This window comes from Coffea arabica, chromosome 6c (assembly GCF_036785885.1).
Source record: "Coffea arabica cultivar ET-39 chromosome 6c, Coffea Arabica ET-39 HiFi, whole genome shotgun sequence".
Taxonomy (NCBI): domain Eukaryota; kingdom Viridiplantae; phylum Streptophyta; class Magnoliopsida; order Gentianales; family Rubiaceae; genus Coffea; species Coffea arabica.
The window spans coordinates 5,572,779-5,588,332 of record NC_092320.1 but is presented as its reverse complement, the minus strand read 5'-3'; the positions used below and the strand labels follow the sequence as shown (position 1 = coordinate 5,588,332).

Below are 15,554 nucleotides of genomic sequence, written 5' to 3'. Positions count from 1 at the left end.
TCTCCTTCAACTTCTTCCACTTCAACCTCCTCGAATATTTCGTCGAGTTCGGACAGCCACTTGTTGAATTCGACTTGGACTTCGGCCAAGTTCCTTCCTGTCTGGATGCCTTCGGCCATCCGATCGCATAGCTCCTTGGAGTCCTCGTTATAGCTGACATGATTTTTCAGAGACTCCAAGACTTCGGAGGGGAGGTGAGCCGCAGCCTCGTCTATGGCTGAGGTAAAGCCAAACATGAAGTTCGGTGTGAGTAGCTGCCCGAGATCCTTGATGAAGGTCTCGGACCTTCGAAATGTGTCCACCGCCGAGGCTCCAGCACTGTTGAGAGCTTGTTCATGGGACTTCTTCACCTCCTCCCCCCTCTTCTGCTCTTCCTCGAGGGCCGATCTGAGGCTGTTGACAGTGGCCACGGCCTCCTCATCCTTCGCCTCGGCTCCTTAAGCAGTCTTTCAAGCTCGGCCTTCTCAGACTTGGATACCGCCAATTTTTTCTCCAACTTGGAGATCTAATTCTGCAACTTGCCGGTGTCCTGCTCCTCTACCAGAGCACAGTACCGGTGTGTCATCTCGGCCACAAAGGCCGAGGTGGAAGCTGTGGACACCATGAGGCTCTGGACCATCTCAGCCGGAGTCAGCTTCTTCATAAACTCCAAATCCCTTGGCAAGGGGGAGTGCATTACTAGCTCTTGGGCGACCCGAGGATGCTGGCACCTGTCGTTGACCGAAATCTTCCAGTTCGGACACCAATGCCCGCCGGAGTGCGTCTTCTCGTCTCCGGGAAACACTGGGGGGCTATGGAAACGATTCCATAGCGAGGTCCCCGACACCGGATTAACTGGAGGCTTCAGCTGCTTGCCTCGGCCAGAAGGAGGTGTGACTGTTGTAACAACTCCAAGGGGAACTCCCTCTGGTACAGACGAGGTGGACCCAGTAGCCGCAGTGGCCGAGCTGCTCTGGCCAACCTTGGTGGGAGTGCCTTTAGGCGCCGAAGTCTTAGCGGCTGGTCCTTGTGATTTCTTCTTCTTTGGCAGAGGTGCTGAGGTCTCGTCAGTGCTCTTCCTCTTCTGCCTCTTGGCCACTTCGGACGAGCCAGAGACGACGAGGTCGGACAGTTTAGTCACTGCACAAGAAACAAATATTATCATATGCCTTAACCGAAGCGAAAGCAAAGCTACGAAAGAAAAATTACAAGGTATCTCAAGTTCAGTGAAAAAGAAGGGAGGCTTGGTAGTATTGATCACAGCTCGGCTTATTCCCCCATCAACGAGCACGACTTCGGGGTAGTCATGGCTGAATAGCCGAAGATCCGACTTCATCAACTTTTGGAAGGACTCCTCTTCGGCATCCCCCGCAGAGGGGTCGGCCTTCGCCTTGATTGGTCTCCACCAAAAACCCCTAGAAAAGTCCACTCCGGACACGAAGAAGTAGTCGCGCTTCCAATTTTTGATCGAGCTAGGAGCACCGATCACCAACTTCGGGATGGCGTTGTTCCGATTGCCAACATAAAACCATCCCTTATCCGTCCCGTGTGCCTTAAGGGTGTAGCATCGGTGGAAGAGGTCGACGGAGGGAGTCACCTCCTGATGTCGGCAAAGCATCTCGAACCCCACGATGATGCGGATCGCGTTCGGGGTGAGTTGGGTGATCCTCACACGGAAGTGACGAAGCAAATCCCTGAGGAACCTCGACGTCGGCATCCTCAGCCCGGCCTCCAGCTGTTGAACGTAGACGGCCACCATGCCATAGGGGGGCTTCGCGGCTGTGTCATCCACCTCGGGCGGCAGAATTTCGTACCCCAGCGGGAATGGGTACTTGTTTACTACCTTTTGGGCCCTATCTCTTCCTACACGACTCCTAAATTTCGGCATCTTGCCGAAGTCAAAACGCCGTGGCACACTCTCTCTTCATTAATGACCCGTCCTTTCGACTGACACCCCATCATCGCGAAACGTCCCACTACTTCACGACGTGACGGTTGCGTGCCAAATGACCCTCCACGTCCTGTCAAATGACTCGCCCACGTGTCACGTCTCCGCATCCTCCGGAGCAGTTTCGAGACCCCGACTCTTCATGACTTCGGCACAAGAAAGCCTCGGCACCTCCCTTGCTCGGAGCATCCGAGGCTTGGGGGGCTTATTGAGGATGCTCACCTCGGCCGCCCCGCGTGGCCGAGGTGAACTCACCTCGTCCCTCATCAGAGCTCGTCCGTGTCTTGAGCATGACCCCTGAGCTCAACCATATCCCTAGTCTACCGTGTAGGTGACTTCGGCACCCCCACCTCGGCCGCACGCTGATGATGTCAGGCCACCTGACATCACCCGGGACCAGTGCTTTATCTGAAAAGCACTGGAGGCACTTAATGGCACCTGCACAATACTCTCCGTCATCATACTCAGGCGGCTACAGTGTCAGAGTCAGACCTCCTGACAGGGGACAGAGCCGTAATGCCAAGATGGGTCCCACTAGCATGAGCCCTCCGTCCTGTCCTCTACTCTCCTATAAATACCCCACACACACTTCCAACAAGTAAGCATACACTGTTCATTTGCTTATACTCTTATTATTCTCGTTCTCATACTAACTTGATCGTCGGAGTGATCCCAGGGGAGAAGCCCCGTCATTCACTTCGGACAAGGAGGTTGACTTCGGACACAGGAGTTCACCTCACTTCATCTCAGAGAGGACTGATCCAGGTCGGTCTAGTTACCAACCAAAAATCACCTCTTCACCAAGCACTCCCTCGTACAAACAACTACTACTGCTACTTAAAAAAGTTTTGTGTTGTTCTTTCTTTTCTTTCTTTGAAAAAAGAAAACAACAAAGTCAGATTCGAGGGGTAAAACACCCAGTGGCAAGCCCATCGATCCAAAGGGCAAGATTCATACCCAGAAGTTCTCAATCCTGAATAAAGATTCAGCTTTCATTCCCACCCACAAAAAAAAAACTTGCATTATTATTATTATTATTCTTATTAAAAGGAGAAAGAGCTTCTTTTTTTTCCCAACATATATAGAATAAGAGCGAAGAGGCGGTTTTGGTCTGAGGCTCCTTTTTTTCGTCGGCCCTCGTGCTCCTCGCATGCCAGGCTTTTTTTTCATCGGCCCTCGTGCTACTCACGTGCCAGAATTCAAGACCTGGTTCTGCTGAGCCATTCTACTCAACGGACGGTTGTAAAAATTTATCACTCTTGTTTTTTTCTCCGCTCCGCTCCACCTCTGCTCGAGTTTATTTCCACAATAATCTCATTCTTGAAAATTATTCCCAAACTAATGCACTTTCAAAATATATTTCCTTATTAATCTACTTGTTGTCATGTGGACTTTCAGTATGGAAAGTATTCACATTTCCATCTTATACTAAGAGGTACAATCCACATCAATAGATTTTTAATACCTTTTCAATAGTTCAGATTTTGCTACTTATGTACAATCTTAAAGATAAATAAAATATTTCTCTATCTATTATTGAGTTAATTATATTTCTCAAATTAGATTGGCTCATGTAGCGTGTTAATTTTGATACTAACACTGATTTAGTTATATTTTCTCTCTCCTATTTTTTTGGAATGTATTCTCTTTTGATAAGTCAAAAAATGCAAGAGAATTTTTTTCGAATTTTCTTTCCCCTTATAGTGGAATTTTTATAATTTACGTAAACTATGATTATTATGTATCTTGAAATGTTTACTCGTACTTCAAACAATTTGAGTTTTTGCAAACTTTTTAAAATTTACAAAATTAGGAGGCTACGATATATAAAATTGCAAGTAATAAGAAAAAAAAAGGAACTTGTGATATAATAATCAAGAATAAAGCTAGGAAGGAATAATGGCAGCAAAAAAAAAAAAAGGTTCTTCAGCAAAATCATTGCAATTTGGAGGGTGATCAACAATTTTAAAATACTAATTATGGATCCACTTTCCTTTTTTAACTTGTTTACAGAATGTTCTTAAAAGTACTAAATAAAGAAAAACTGCGTAATATATAAACAAAAGATTTACAAGTTATTTTTTCCTTACGTGGGGAGTCTACATGGCAATAACTAGATTAATAAGGGAATAAAAACTGAAAGAGCATTACTTTGGGATTATTTTTTGAAAAGTTGGGCCTGTTTGGAAGCTAATTTTTTGGACAAGTTTTTTACCTACAAGTTTTTTAACAATTTTTACTACAGGAACTTCAAAAAACATTCTCAAAATTTTTTACCTACACACTTCAAAATATCCAAAATACAAAAAAAAAAAAAAATTCAACACACAAAAAAAATTTCCTTGCCTTTTTTTCTTCTTCCACCCCCATCTATCTAGGGGTGCTGTCGAGTCGAGTCGAGCTCGAGTAGTGCACTACTCGAGACAAAAGCTCGAGCTCGAGCTCGAGCTCGTCAAGGTTTTAAAATTCGAACTCGAGCTCGAACTCGACATCGATTTATGGAACTCGAGCTCGAGTTTAATTAAATGTAATTAATTCAAATCGAGCTCAATCGAGCTTATTCAAGCTCAAGTAATAAAAATTAATATTTTATATATAATTTTAAATAAAGGATATTATTGACATTTCACAATAATAAAAATTAAAATATATATTATAAAAAACTCGATAGAGCTCGTCGAGCTCTCGAGTATTATATTTCCAAGCTCGAACTCGACTCGATAGCTCTAACGAGCAGCTCGAGCTCGAGCTCGAAGTTGGTCAACCGAGCTCGAGCTGCTGACCAAGTAGCTCACGAGCTCGAGCCGAGCTACTTGGTTCAGTTCCAGCCCTACCCCCATCCCAACCTACCACCACCACCGTTTCGTCCCTGGCTTGTTGATGGCTATGGAGGGGCAAAGAGGGAAGGAGGGGCAGATGGGGAAGGGAGTTGTGGGGCTGAGAGAGAAGGCGGGAGGAAGGGGTGGCGGGGCAGAGGGGAAAGACGGGGCAGAAGAGGATGGGGGTGGCGGGGTTGAGGGAGAAGGCGGGGGGAGGGGGTGGCGGGAGGTGGCGGAGGTAACGGGGAAGGGGAAGGGGGAAGGAAGAAGAAGAAGAAGAAGAAAGAAAAGAAAAAGAAAAGAAAGAAAAAGAAAACGAAAAAGAAAGAGAAAATGAAAGAAAAAAAGAATTTCACCTTACAAAAACTTCTACAAAATTTTTTCAAAAACTTCTACAGTGCATTACAGTAAAGTTTTAAACAAACTCCCAAAAAACTCAGGTTCCAAACAGACCCTAGATTATTTTAAACAAAAACTCCCTCTGCTCTCCACTCCAGACGTCTACATGTACTTGCTCTCTAGGGTTTTTCTTAAATTTCCGCCGCTTGCCCCTCTCTTTCTTCCCCTTCTCCTTTGCCTCAACTTCATCCTCAGAAGCTCTGCCGCCTTTACTTTGTTTCCTCCTCTCCAAAACATTCGATCTCTCATTGCTTCTTCATTCTTTTGCATTTTTTCCCATTCTCCTGGTTTTGTGTTAAAACCTTCATTGCATTGAATTTTTTTTCATTTTTTTTGGGTTGCAGCTGGAATGATTTTTAATTTCTGGACTCTTATGCTCCATCTAAGATAAAGTTAGTAGCGCAGAATCATCTTTCCCCACTTGCTCTGTTTTTGTAGGTGAGAATCGCGGCCATTAAAATCACATTCTTGAACTCCGACAACTAGTTGCTGAACCCACTGTGAGGTGCGTACCAGAGGAACTTTTCTCCCCTGAATTCTTCTGAACTTATGCATTGTGGAGGAACGAGGACTTGTTCAGAATTACCTGAAATTGAAAGCACGGATGGGGGAAGCAGGCGCTTCTACGTAATGAAAAAAAGAAGAGAGCAAGTGTAGACAACGGAATTTTAATTAAATCTTAAAGTTACTATTGGTCTATAAATTATTTTTGTGACTTATTTCTATCCAACCGGATACTGTCATATGTCATGTACATTTGGAAAGATTGGTTATTAAATGGTCAATTATATTTTATCACGTGTCAAGTTAAGGTGTTTCAATCAATTGAAATTACTGAGATATTTCCACCAATCAAGTCATATCATATCACATGGATATCTAAATATTTATTTCTTATTAAAGAGATAATATTTAGAATTGTTTAATCCATATACATATCTCTTATATACTGCAATAGTTTGCCCAATCAAATGACGCCACGTCACGTGCCCCTACAAATTTGGCCCCTACTTATTGATATTAAAGAATTACAAAAAGTGCGAAGGATTTTGATTTGGGACGCTGATTTTGATTCTCTCTTTTTCTCCATTTGTTGCTTTTGATGGGATTCAGTGGTTCCATATTTCCTCTTAGCAAGAATCAAAAGGTTTTGGATTGGTCGTTAGTTAGCTGTTCATAAATTCACATAAGTCACAATGAAGTAGTACTACATTGGATCAGAAAAGAACTGTCAAGTTCTAAAATTATACTATAATTTTGGTTCCATTGTCTTTTTTAAGGTACCACCTTCTTTGTTCTGATGTTTTTTCCTATTTTTTCTATTTCCCTTGTTCGAGCTTTTGTGGATTAGCCTATATTTTCAAAGCGAAAAGTGAAGATTGAATCCATATTACGAGCTGCTGAGTTGCGGCACATTAAATTGAACACGGTTGCATATAATTCTGCGATTGGAAGTTACATGAATTTTGGGGACTTTGATAAAGCAATAATGGTATATGGGTCTATGAGGAAACATAATGTTAAATCCGATTCTGTCACTTACAATGTGTTGATAAGTGGTTGCTGTAAGATGTCAAAGTTCTCTAATGCACTTGAATTTCTCAATGAAATGTTGGACCTCAAAGTTCCATTATCACAAGAGGTGTATTCATCTGCTATAAATGCCTATAGTAAACAGGCAAGGACTATTGATTTGTGATTACTGTCCCTGTAATTAGATTCTTCCATACTTAAATCTCTCTCTCTCTCTCTTAGGGTCAACTTGCTGGAGCAAAATCAATGTTTTCCATGATGAAGATGGCCGGTTTTCATCCTGATGTTGTCACATATACTGCTATGCTACATGCATATAGTGTTGCTGGTAAAATCCTATCTTGGACTATTTCATATATGCTGGCTTAAAATTACTGATATTAAGAAGCTCAAACTGAATGTCTTGTGGAAATTCCATATGCAGATGACTGGGAGAAAGCTTTTGCAATATTTCAAGAAATGGAATTGCATGGTGTCCAGCAATTCAAGGAGTGGTTTTGTAAATGAAGCAAAGCTCCTCCTGGAACTGAGCCCAATAAAATTCTTTCCTTTGTTGGAATGCATATGGATGTTGTTACTGCCAACCCTTCTGACTGGGTAACAAATTTTGAACTTTTAGCTTTTTGAGTAATTTATTTGTAATCTGATTATACATTTTAGCATTTTTCTTACATTCTGGTGATTGGTTTTGTCTTGTGTTTGACTGGAACTGATCGTAAATTTGTTTTGTGTTGTGAGTTTGCCAGAATGAGGACAAAAGAAAATGATATATGTTAATTAGGTTTTCTTACTTTAAGTTTGCAACTCTCTCTCTATTCTGGAAAAAAAAATTGTTTTAATTGATGATGAAAGGGGTTTCTTTGATTGGAAGTTTAAATTTGATAGTGCAAGGCTTAAAGTTGGAGACTTTTTTGTGTTTTTATACACTGGCAATATTTTTCTGAATCTTTTCATTGTTATTATGGTTTGATCTCGCTGTTGCATATACAATGCTACAAACATATCCATTTTCCCTAGGATTTTGAACCTCGTATGGAAATTGAAGTTATGCAATGACGAGCTATGGAACTTAGTTAATTTTTGGTAGATATTGAATGTATGCAAGTCTTATTTTACGGTAGCTACTGATTTGTAGTCTAAGGATGTTCACTATAAGAAAATTAAATCTTGAGTCCTAAATTGGTACCTTAATGAAAATTTATGGCTCTCTGTATTGTTTTCTGAGGCTCGTGCTATGATTTGGGGTAATGAGTTCATTAGCCTTACTAACTAATGGGTATCTCATTCTGTTGTTGCAAATATTGTATTCCATCAAAACAAAGTATTTAAAGTGCGATTTAACCAGCTATTTCTTAATTCGAGGGCATGATTATGGAATTTAGCTAGAACTTGTCATTGTAATTATCTTTTTCCAAGGTTTCAAGGAAGTAAATAGAGGGGTTGGAAACAAACTAAGTTTGAGTTCTGCTATTTGACATCGGTATAAAATTTTTGTCTCCTCAGTATTCGAGTGTTTTGTATTTAGAGCCTAAGACAATATCTATGCCTCAAAATTTTAATCCTTTTTCGCTGAGCATTGATGGGGATAAACTACGGGGACGTGGAACTACTGATTGCCTTGGGCATGTCGCTCTTGTAGCTGAACTTATGAAGAAACTGGGAGAGACAAAGCCACAGCTGAAGCATCAGAAGCCATAGGTGATGAATCTAAAAAGATATAGCATCAACTTACAAAGCTTCAACCTGCAAGTTATTAGGTTTTCTGAAAATGTAGAGAATACCTCGCTTTATAGTTTGTGATTTTACTATCCAGTGCAGCAGCCAGGTACATTATCATCATCGTTGCCAAATTCATGTAATGCAATGGATTTGAAGTCTTTGCATTGCCTTGAAGTTTAATGGACTTTTGGATTATCAACCTTAATCTATATAGCTCAGTGATATTTTTCCCTCTGTCAACTGCCATGCATATTCAAACTGATATACAAAAAAAAAAAATTGAACTTGCATGCAATGTTGGATAAAAGAAGAATGTACAAAAATTCAATCACTCACTTAATTCGCATATTTGGCAGGGCATATTATCTTTAGTCACCTACGCGCATCGCGCGTTTTATACCTCCTAGTTCTTTAAATAGAAGAGCGAAGCGAGCCGCGTTAGCCTATACTCTTCAGTCTTTTCTCCAAACCCGCAAAGCAAGCATCACTCTTCAGTCTTCTCCGAAAAATATTTGTTTTGGGCTGGCCCAACGATGTTAACCCACATTACTTTTTTTATCACACCCCAAAACGACTACAGGGACGGGAAAGTTAGCCCAGAGAAAGTAAGCGTTTTTAATTGAGAAAATATAAAAGTTATTGGCTATGCTTAGCTGCATGTAATTTTTTTTTTTTAAGAAACAGAATTTCGTTCTCATAAATCTGCACTAAAGACAGAAAATATACATCAAAGATGTGAAGACTAAACAATTGATAAAGACAAAGAGAACACTAAAGCTCCAAAGTATTACACAAGTCACTGTAACTCAGTAGATTCGTGCATGTCATCTAACAGTGACAATGACAGTAAAATCTAATAAAAAAATCCTATTGCAACCTTAACTAAAAATTTGATATGACATAATGCATATTACAAATTCAATTTTGAGAAACCATATCCAAAAAATCTCAAAACTTACAGCAAAAAAACAAAAAAGATAAAAAGAAAGTCTTACAAGGGAACAAAACCCTTAGAAGAATCTATAATAGAAAAACTCTCATTAAAAAATTCTAAGAGGGAAAATTTATTCCAACAAAAGAAATAAAGATTAAAAAGGGAGTTTTGAGGATATTCTGGCTGGAAAGTTTTAGAGAAAAGGTTAACTACATGTTATTCTTCGGGTAAATCTTTTATACACTAGCTAGTTTAGTTGCATGACACGTATACAAAATTTGATATTTAAATTCAAATTCAAATGATATGGCATTCATCCAATCTCGTTAATGTATACACTGACAGTATAAAAAAGATTAATCCTATCTTTAACTACTAATTTCCAAGCAAGGTTAGCTCTCACGGGATAAAAAGTAAAGATTGATAGAATTTTATATTTGTCATACCATATGAATACACACTCATATGTATTGTCACTGTATTTGAATACTTTCCCAAATTAGTTTCACTCTTACCAAAATATTAACACTTGAAGCGAACACTCTTTAAGCCAAATCCTAATTAATTGGTTCTACTTGGGTATTACCTCGACATCTACCTATTAAAACAATAAAATAAACATTAATTAACTAGCAGCATATCAATAGGGATGGATGGCAATGAAATGAGTGCCCCAGGAAGTCACAAGGCGGGGGGGGGCGGGGGGATTTTTCTCTCCTTGTTCTTGAAGAGATGGGTGACGTGGGAGGATACCCTGCTCCGTCTCGCATCTCATCCTATCCCCCATTACTAATATAAACTTTAAAAAATAAATATCTATATATGATTTTATACATATATACATATACATATTATAATTACATATCATATATATCATAATTTGTATGATACAATGATTTTTTGATTATTTTTTTGAATTTTTTACATATTGTAAGTTATTCAGCAAAAAAATAAAATAAATTTGATGATTGTAAGTTTAAAAATAAAAAATAATAATTAAACAACCACGATTAGACCAACGCACGAGGATATTGGGGTGGGCTGGGGGTAGGGGTGTTTCGCTCGCGAGCCGATCGCGAGCGGCTCGAATACGAGCTCGACTCGAGCTCGTCAATATCGAGTTCGAGTCGAGCTCGAGCTAATTAAGTCGATCTCGAGCTCGAGTTCGAGCTCACAAACATTAAGCTCGCCGCTCGCGAGCTCAATTATATATTTTTTTTATTTTAATAGTAAAATTACATATATATTCTTAATATTTTATTATTTATTTAAAAAATTATTATTTTATTCATTTTTAAAAATAAATAATTATTTTTTATTTTTAAAAAATAAAATAATAATAATTATTTTTTTATTTTTTAAGCTCGAGCTCGACTTGAATTTGACTCGAGCTCGAGTTCGAGTTAATTTTGTGAGCTCGAGTTCGAGCTTCACAAAATTAATTCGAGCTCGGCTCGATTAGTTAAAACTCGACTCGAACTCGACTCGTTTGCAGTCCTAACTGGGAGTGGAAATATAGGGACGGGCGCGGAGGCTGGGGGTGATTTTAGAGCTCCCTGCCCCACCGTCGGATCCCATTGTCATCCCTGTATATCAACGCCACTTTTTTGCAAAGTCCGCGGACTTTTAAAAATAGCAATAACGTTTTTGGCCCCTAAAAAAGGCAGCAGATCCCCCACCGCCCCATTTGCTGTGTTATATTGATAATTCACGGCTTTGCTACCCAAATTTGACTTGTTTCCCTGTGCCAAATAGACTACTGCTCTTCAGTCTTCTTCTTGGGTAACATCTCTGTCACTTTCTTGATGAAATTTCCCTCCTTCGCAAGTTGGAAAGAAACTAATAAAGTTAATACCTTTATAGACTACTGGTTTCTTGGTGTTGGTACTACTCCACCCTCCGATTGTTTTTCCCCCTTTTTCTAGGAACAACAGACATTACAAAAATCCTACTTCCGTACAATTACAAGCAACCCAACAAACGAATACGAACACAGATTTGGAATTCGAAAATTAACGAACGAACACGAACGTTGTTCGAATAGCTTAACGAACAGAGCTCAAACATGAGATACTCGATTCGATTCGGTTCGTATACAGCTCTAGTACTACTCCACCCTCCGATTGTTTTTCCCCTTTTTCTGGGAACAATAGGCGTTACAAAAATCCTACTTCCATGCAATTACAAGCAACCCAACAAATGAAGCAAAGTGCAACGGTTTAGTCGTGTAATCCACCCTACAAAAGATCAAAGGAATTTAATTTCACGAGTCTTTAAATACTGCAGTTATTTTAAAAAAGGAATGGCTGCATAAAAAAACGTACAAGAGGAGTGAAACTCCAATTCTCAATCGCGTAAATATTAACGCCAGTTATATCAAAAGTCTATATTCATACTTGAAAGCTACAGCAAAGACTGAAACTTACACTTCATTAGCTATAACAGCCGAAAATCCCAGTCAAAGAAAACTACTAGAGTGCTAAGCAAGCCAAAATTAATGCATATGGAGTTCTTCGCGGCGGTGGCCGCCCGGCCCGACATTATAACGACAGACACCATACACTTGAATCCGAATCTAGAAGCCAACAAAGTAAACCAAAAAAAAGGAAAATATAGCCCCCCCCCCCACCCCCCCTCTTTTTTTGAGGGTGGCAAGTTAGCTTAAGATTGTGAATCTCACGAGTTAGAAAAGAAAAGAATGCAAGTTCATCATTTGACCCGCGCATGATTGATGTGAAAGCATCAGTTGCTTTTCCAATTTTGATTTGTTAAAAGATGCAGAAAATTCCCCGCACTTGGACAACAGAAATCATGATGTACACCAAAAAAAGAATTACTAGCATGTTGGTAATGGTAATCCTACTTGTTTGGAAAGCGACGCCCCTTTTGTCCTGCATGCCTCTTCTTTTTTCTCCTACGGTGGAGGGAGGCGTGGGGGCGTTGGAAAAATTACCGTATCCGATCCGTGTGCCTTAGGCTGTGCCAGTGGCATACCTGTATGACTTGTCCGAGAGGAACCCTAATGGAAAGCAAGATTGTTTTTTATTTTTGGGACGAGATATTTGGGACTCAGATGAGCACGCACGACCCCCCAAAAAAATCCACAGTGACTATTCATTTTTGTCACAGCACTTCAGCACTAGCAAATTTTTTTTTTTTTTAAATTCCTGTATCAATTGTTGTTTTCCGAGATTTTAGTGAGATGCAACCCCACTTTCAGATATGAAGAAGGTCCATATATAATTAAGGACCAAAACCATCTCTGATGTGGTTATGTAAACTATTGAGAGCAAATCAAATCTGATTCCAGCATGCCTCAAAACTTGTAGTAAAAACGAGCAACTCATGAACCGCCATTGATGACACTAGCTAGTGATTATCCGCATATATATATATATACGTATATATATATCAGGCATGCGTGTGGATAACATCACTTAGCACTGAACCTAGTTGTTTCTACAACCCTCCAATCCCACATTGCCATGCATGATTTATTGCACTAGTTGCCTTACCGATCCCGTGGCCACTCATGCCATCGCCTTCTTCCTTATTGGTCAAAATGTGATGCCAACAAAAATGAACTTCCCTTCTTCTCCCATTAATTAGTAATAATTACCCTTCTGCTATGTATATTGTATAGTAAGATTCCATTTGCATTCCTATTTTTCTAAAGTTTTTGTAAAAAAAAAAATGTGCTACAGTGATTTAATATATATATATATATAAGGTAAAAAAATGATTAAAAAATGAGTTCACGAAAAATTTTCTGAGAAAAAGTGACCATCCAAACAAATCCAAGAGGGACCTTGAACTAGGATGGTTGGGTTTTGTACATTTTTATTCTGGTTATTATTGTATTTGTTTCACCATCTTGTCTACAATCAATCATGTTATTGTATTCAGATCTTATATGTGTATATATATATGCACTAACTTTTTGTCTAATATAATAATACTAGGTTAATAATATACACCAGCTGCATGTATTTTAATCAGTACAATAACTGGCGGCCCGATCACAGTAGTATCTGTTTTAGTGGACTCGTGCTGTTTAAAGTTAAAAGGAGAGACCGAACAAATTAAATAGTCAATGTTGGGAAAATGGAGTCAACCATTAATTACACGGACACGGCACAATGCGGTCAACCACTACAGAAGTCTTCTACTACTATGTTTTACTACGTCTTTTACTCGTCAGCGGTCCTACTCAAAAATCTTTAGCTCAATTTTCCGTGTAAGAACTTATGATCCACTCACTCACAAGTCACAACATGCACTGTGGAGTATCTAATGCATCGCACCATTTCACAACTAATCACCAACCCAATTAAGATTTCAAAGCAGACCATGATGAATACACGAGTAGTTTCAAATAGAAGATTATAGAATAGGTTTTCAGCGTCTCTCGATCATATATGGTAAGCAACAATTACTTGGACGCAAGCAATATCTCAATTATCAGCCACAGAGCCAGGGAGATTGTGAGAGAAAGAGAGAGATCGAGTTCATCGCGCTTGTGACGAATTTTATCATTTTATTATTAGATACGCTTTTATGCTGACTCGTCTGTTTTCAATCTTCTCGTGAAATTCACTAGTTTTAACATAAGAATTACTCATGCATGCATTATTTTAAACGTAATTTGTCTATATTAAAATGCGTAAAAACAACTCTAAAGAAAAAAATTTGCTATCGCTGAAATTAGTAAGAATGGTGAATTCTCGACCGAAAAAGTCATCATTGTCTCCAGTCCCGATGAGGCACCACTGGCCCCACTTGGGATCTTCGGTGACATGTTTTCTATGCCAATTCAATACCACCAATAGTGTTGCGCCAAGTGTCATATTATTATTTATATTTGTGTTAAACCAAGTCAAGTTGAATTATTAGAAAATTAAAGTGTAATTAATAACAAGACACTTGGCGCAATACTATTGGTGGCATTGAATTGGCATAGAAAACATGTCACCGAGCATCCTAAGTGCACTGGCCCTGTAATATTCTCAAGCCGAAATAAAAAGAACTAGAAAGTGGGGATCAAAAGTGCCACAAGGTTTTAGCTGTAATATTCTCAAATAATAAGGGCAGACTTGTGGCGTTTCTCTTATAAATACAACCAAGCAAACATGCTGCCCCCAGCAACCTGTCCAACAACCTACTTTCTATCAGTAAAAATTAGGTATTCTCTCCGTTGGCGTTGAGTTCCAGTCTTGGCAAGAAATATGGGAAATTGCATAGCTCTGCGGAAGAAGCCCATCAAGGTCATTAAATCTGATGGACGAGTACTTGAATACAACCCTCCGATGAAAGTCTGCCATGTGCTATCAAAATTTGGTGGGCATGCACTATATGATTCGCTGCCTGTCGTCCGTCATCTGCATCCAGACACTGATATGATTGGTGGTCGCGTCTACTATCTTTTGCCTCTTTTGACAGTTCATCCGCAAAGGGCTGGCGACGTTTCAAGTAAAATCACAGCTACTGGGCAAGAAGGTGGAGTGTTGAGGATAAAGCTCGTGATCAGCAAGGAAGAATTGCAAGCAATGCTGCGGAAAGGTGGGATTACAGTTGATAATATGGTTTCCAAGCTTCAGAATAACGGGAAAACGTGTGGTACTGATAGCTTCAGTAGTGATAGCAGGAGAAGCTCTCCGAGGTGGATGCCTTTGCTGGAAAGCGTACCGGAAGGAAACTGATTTCGGTGTTTCAATATAGTAAACAAAGGACAATAGTTAACTCGAAAACAAGCACTCCAACTGCCAAAATATTATGATTGCAACTCACTCATGTTGTTGTAATTTGTAAAACCCCCATACTATAGTAGCTTACCTTCTACATACAAGTAGCACAAAGGTAGCAGCTTACTACCTGATACTACAGCCTTTTTTCGATCTCATGCTTACTCGAATTTAAAGAACTGGAACTTCAAATCTATCGAGAGATCCATATCATGTACATTTTTCATCCCTAAGTTCTTATCAACCATATTTCACCTAATGGATGTTTTCTTTAACGTAAAAACAAACCTACCAGTCAGTCATTCAACTTTTCACCTGTGTGATGTTTTCTATACGGTAATTAAAAAAAAGAAAGGAAGTGGCTGTCTCCCACTAATTCAGAAAATAAAGCCTTTCATCCAACTTCAGCAGCAAATTGCTGCAAAAGCTGTCTTTTAATATACACGTGAACTCAGCAATATCGAGTGAGCTATTTCCTATTA

The 15,554-nt window shown here is 39.5% G+C and overlaps 1 protein-coding gene across 1 annotated transcript; it reads left to right on the top strand.

Moving 5' to 3' along the window:
* The first annotated feature begins 14,556 nt into the window (after nt 1–14,556).
* LOC113692241 (uncharacterized) lies at nt 14,557–15,030 on the top strand. Its single transcript, XM_027210622.1, has one exon. The coding sequence runs from the start codon at nt 14,557–14,559 to the stop codon at nt 15,028–15,030; it is 474 nt and encodes a 157-aa protein (XP_027066423.1).
* The last annotated feature ends 524 nt before the right edge of the window (nt 15,031–15,554 follow it).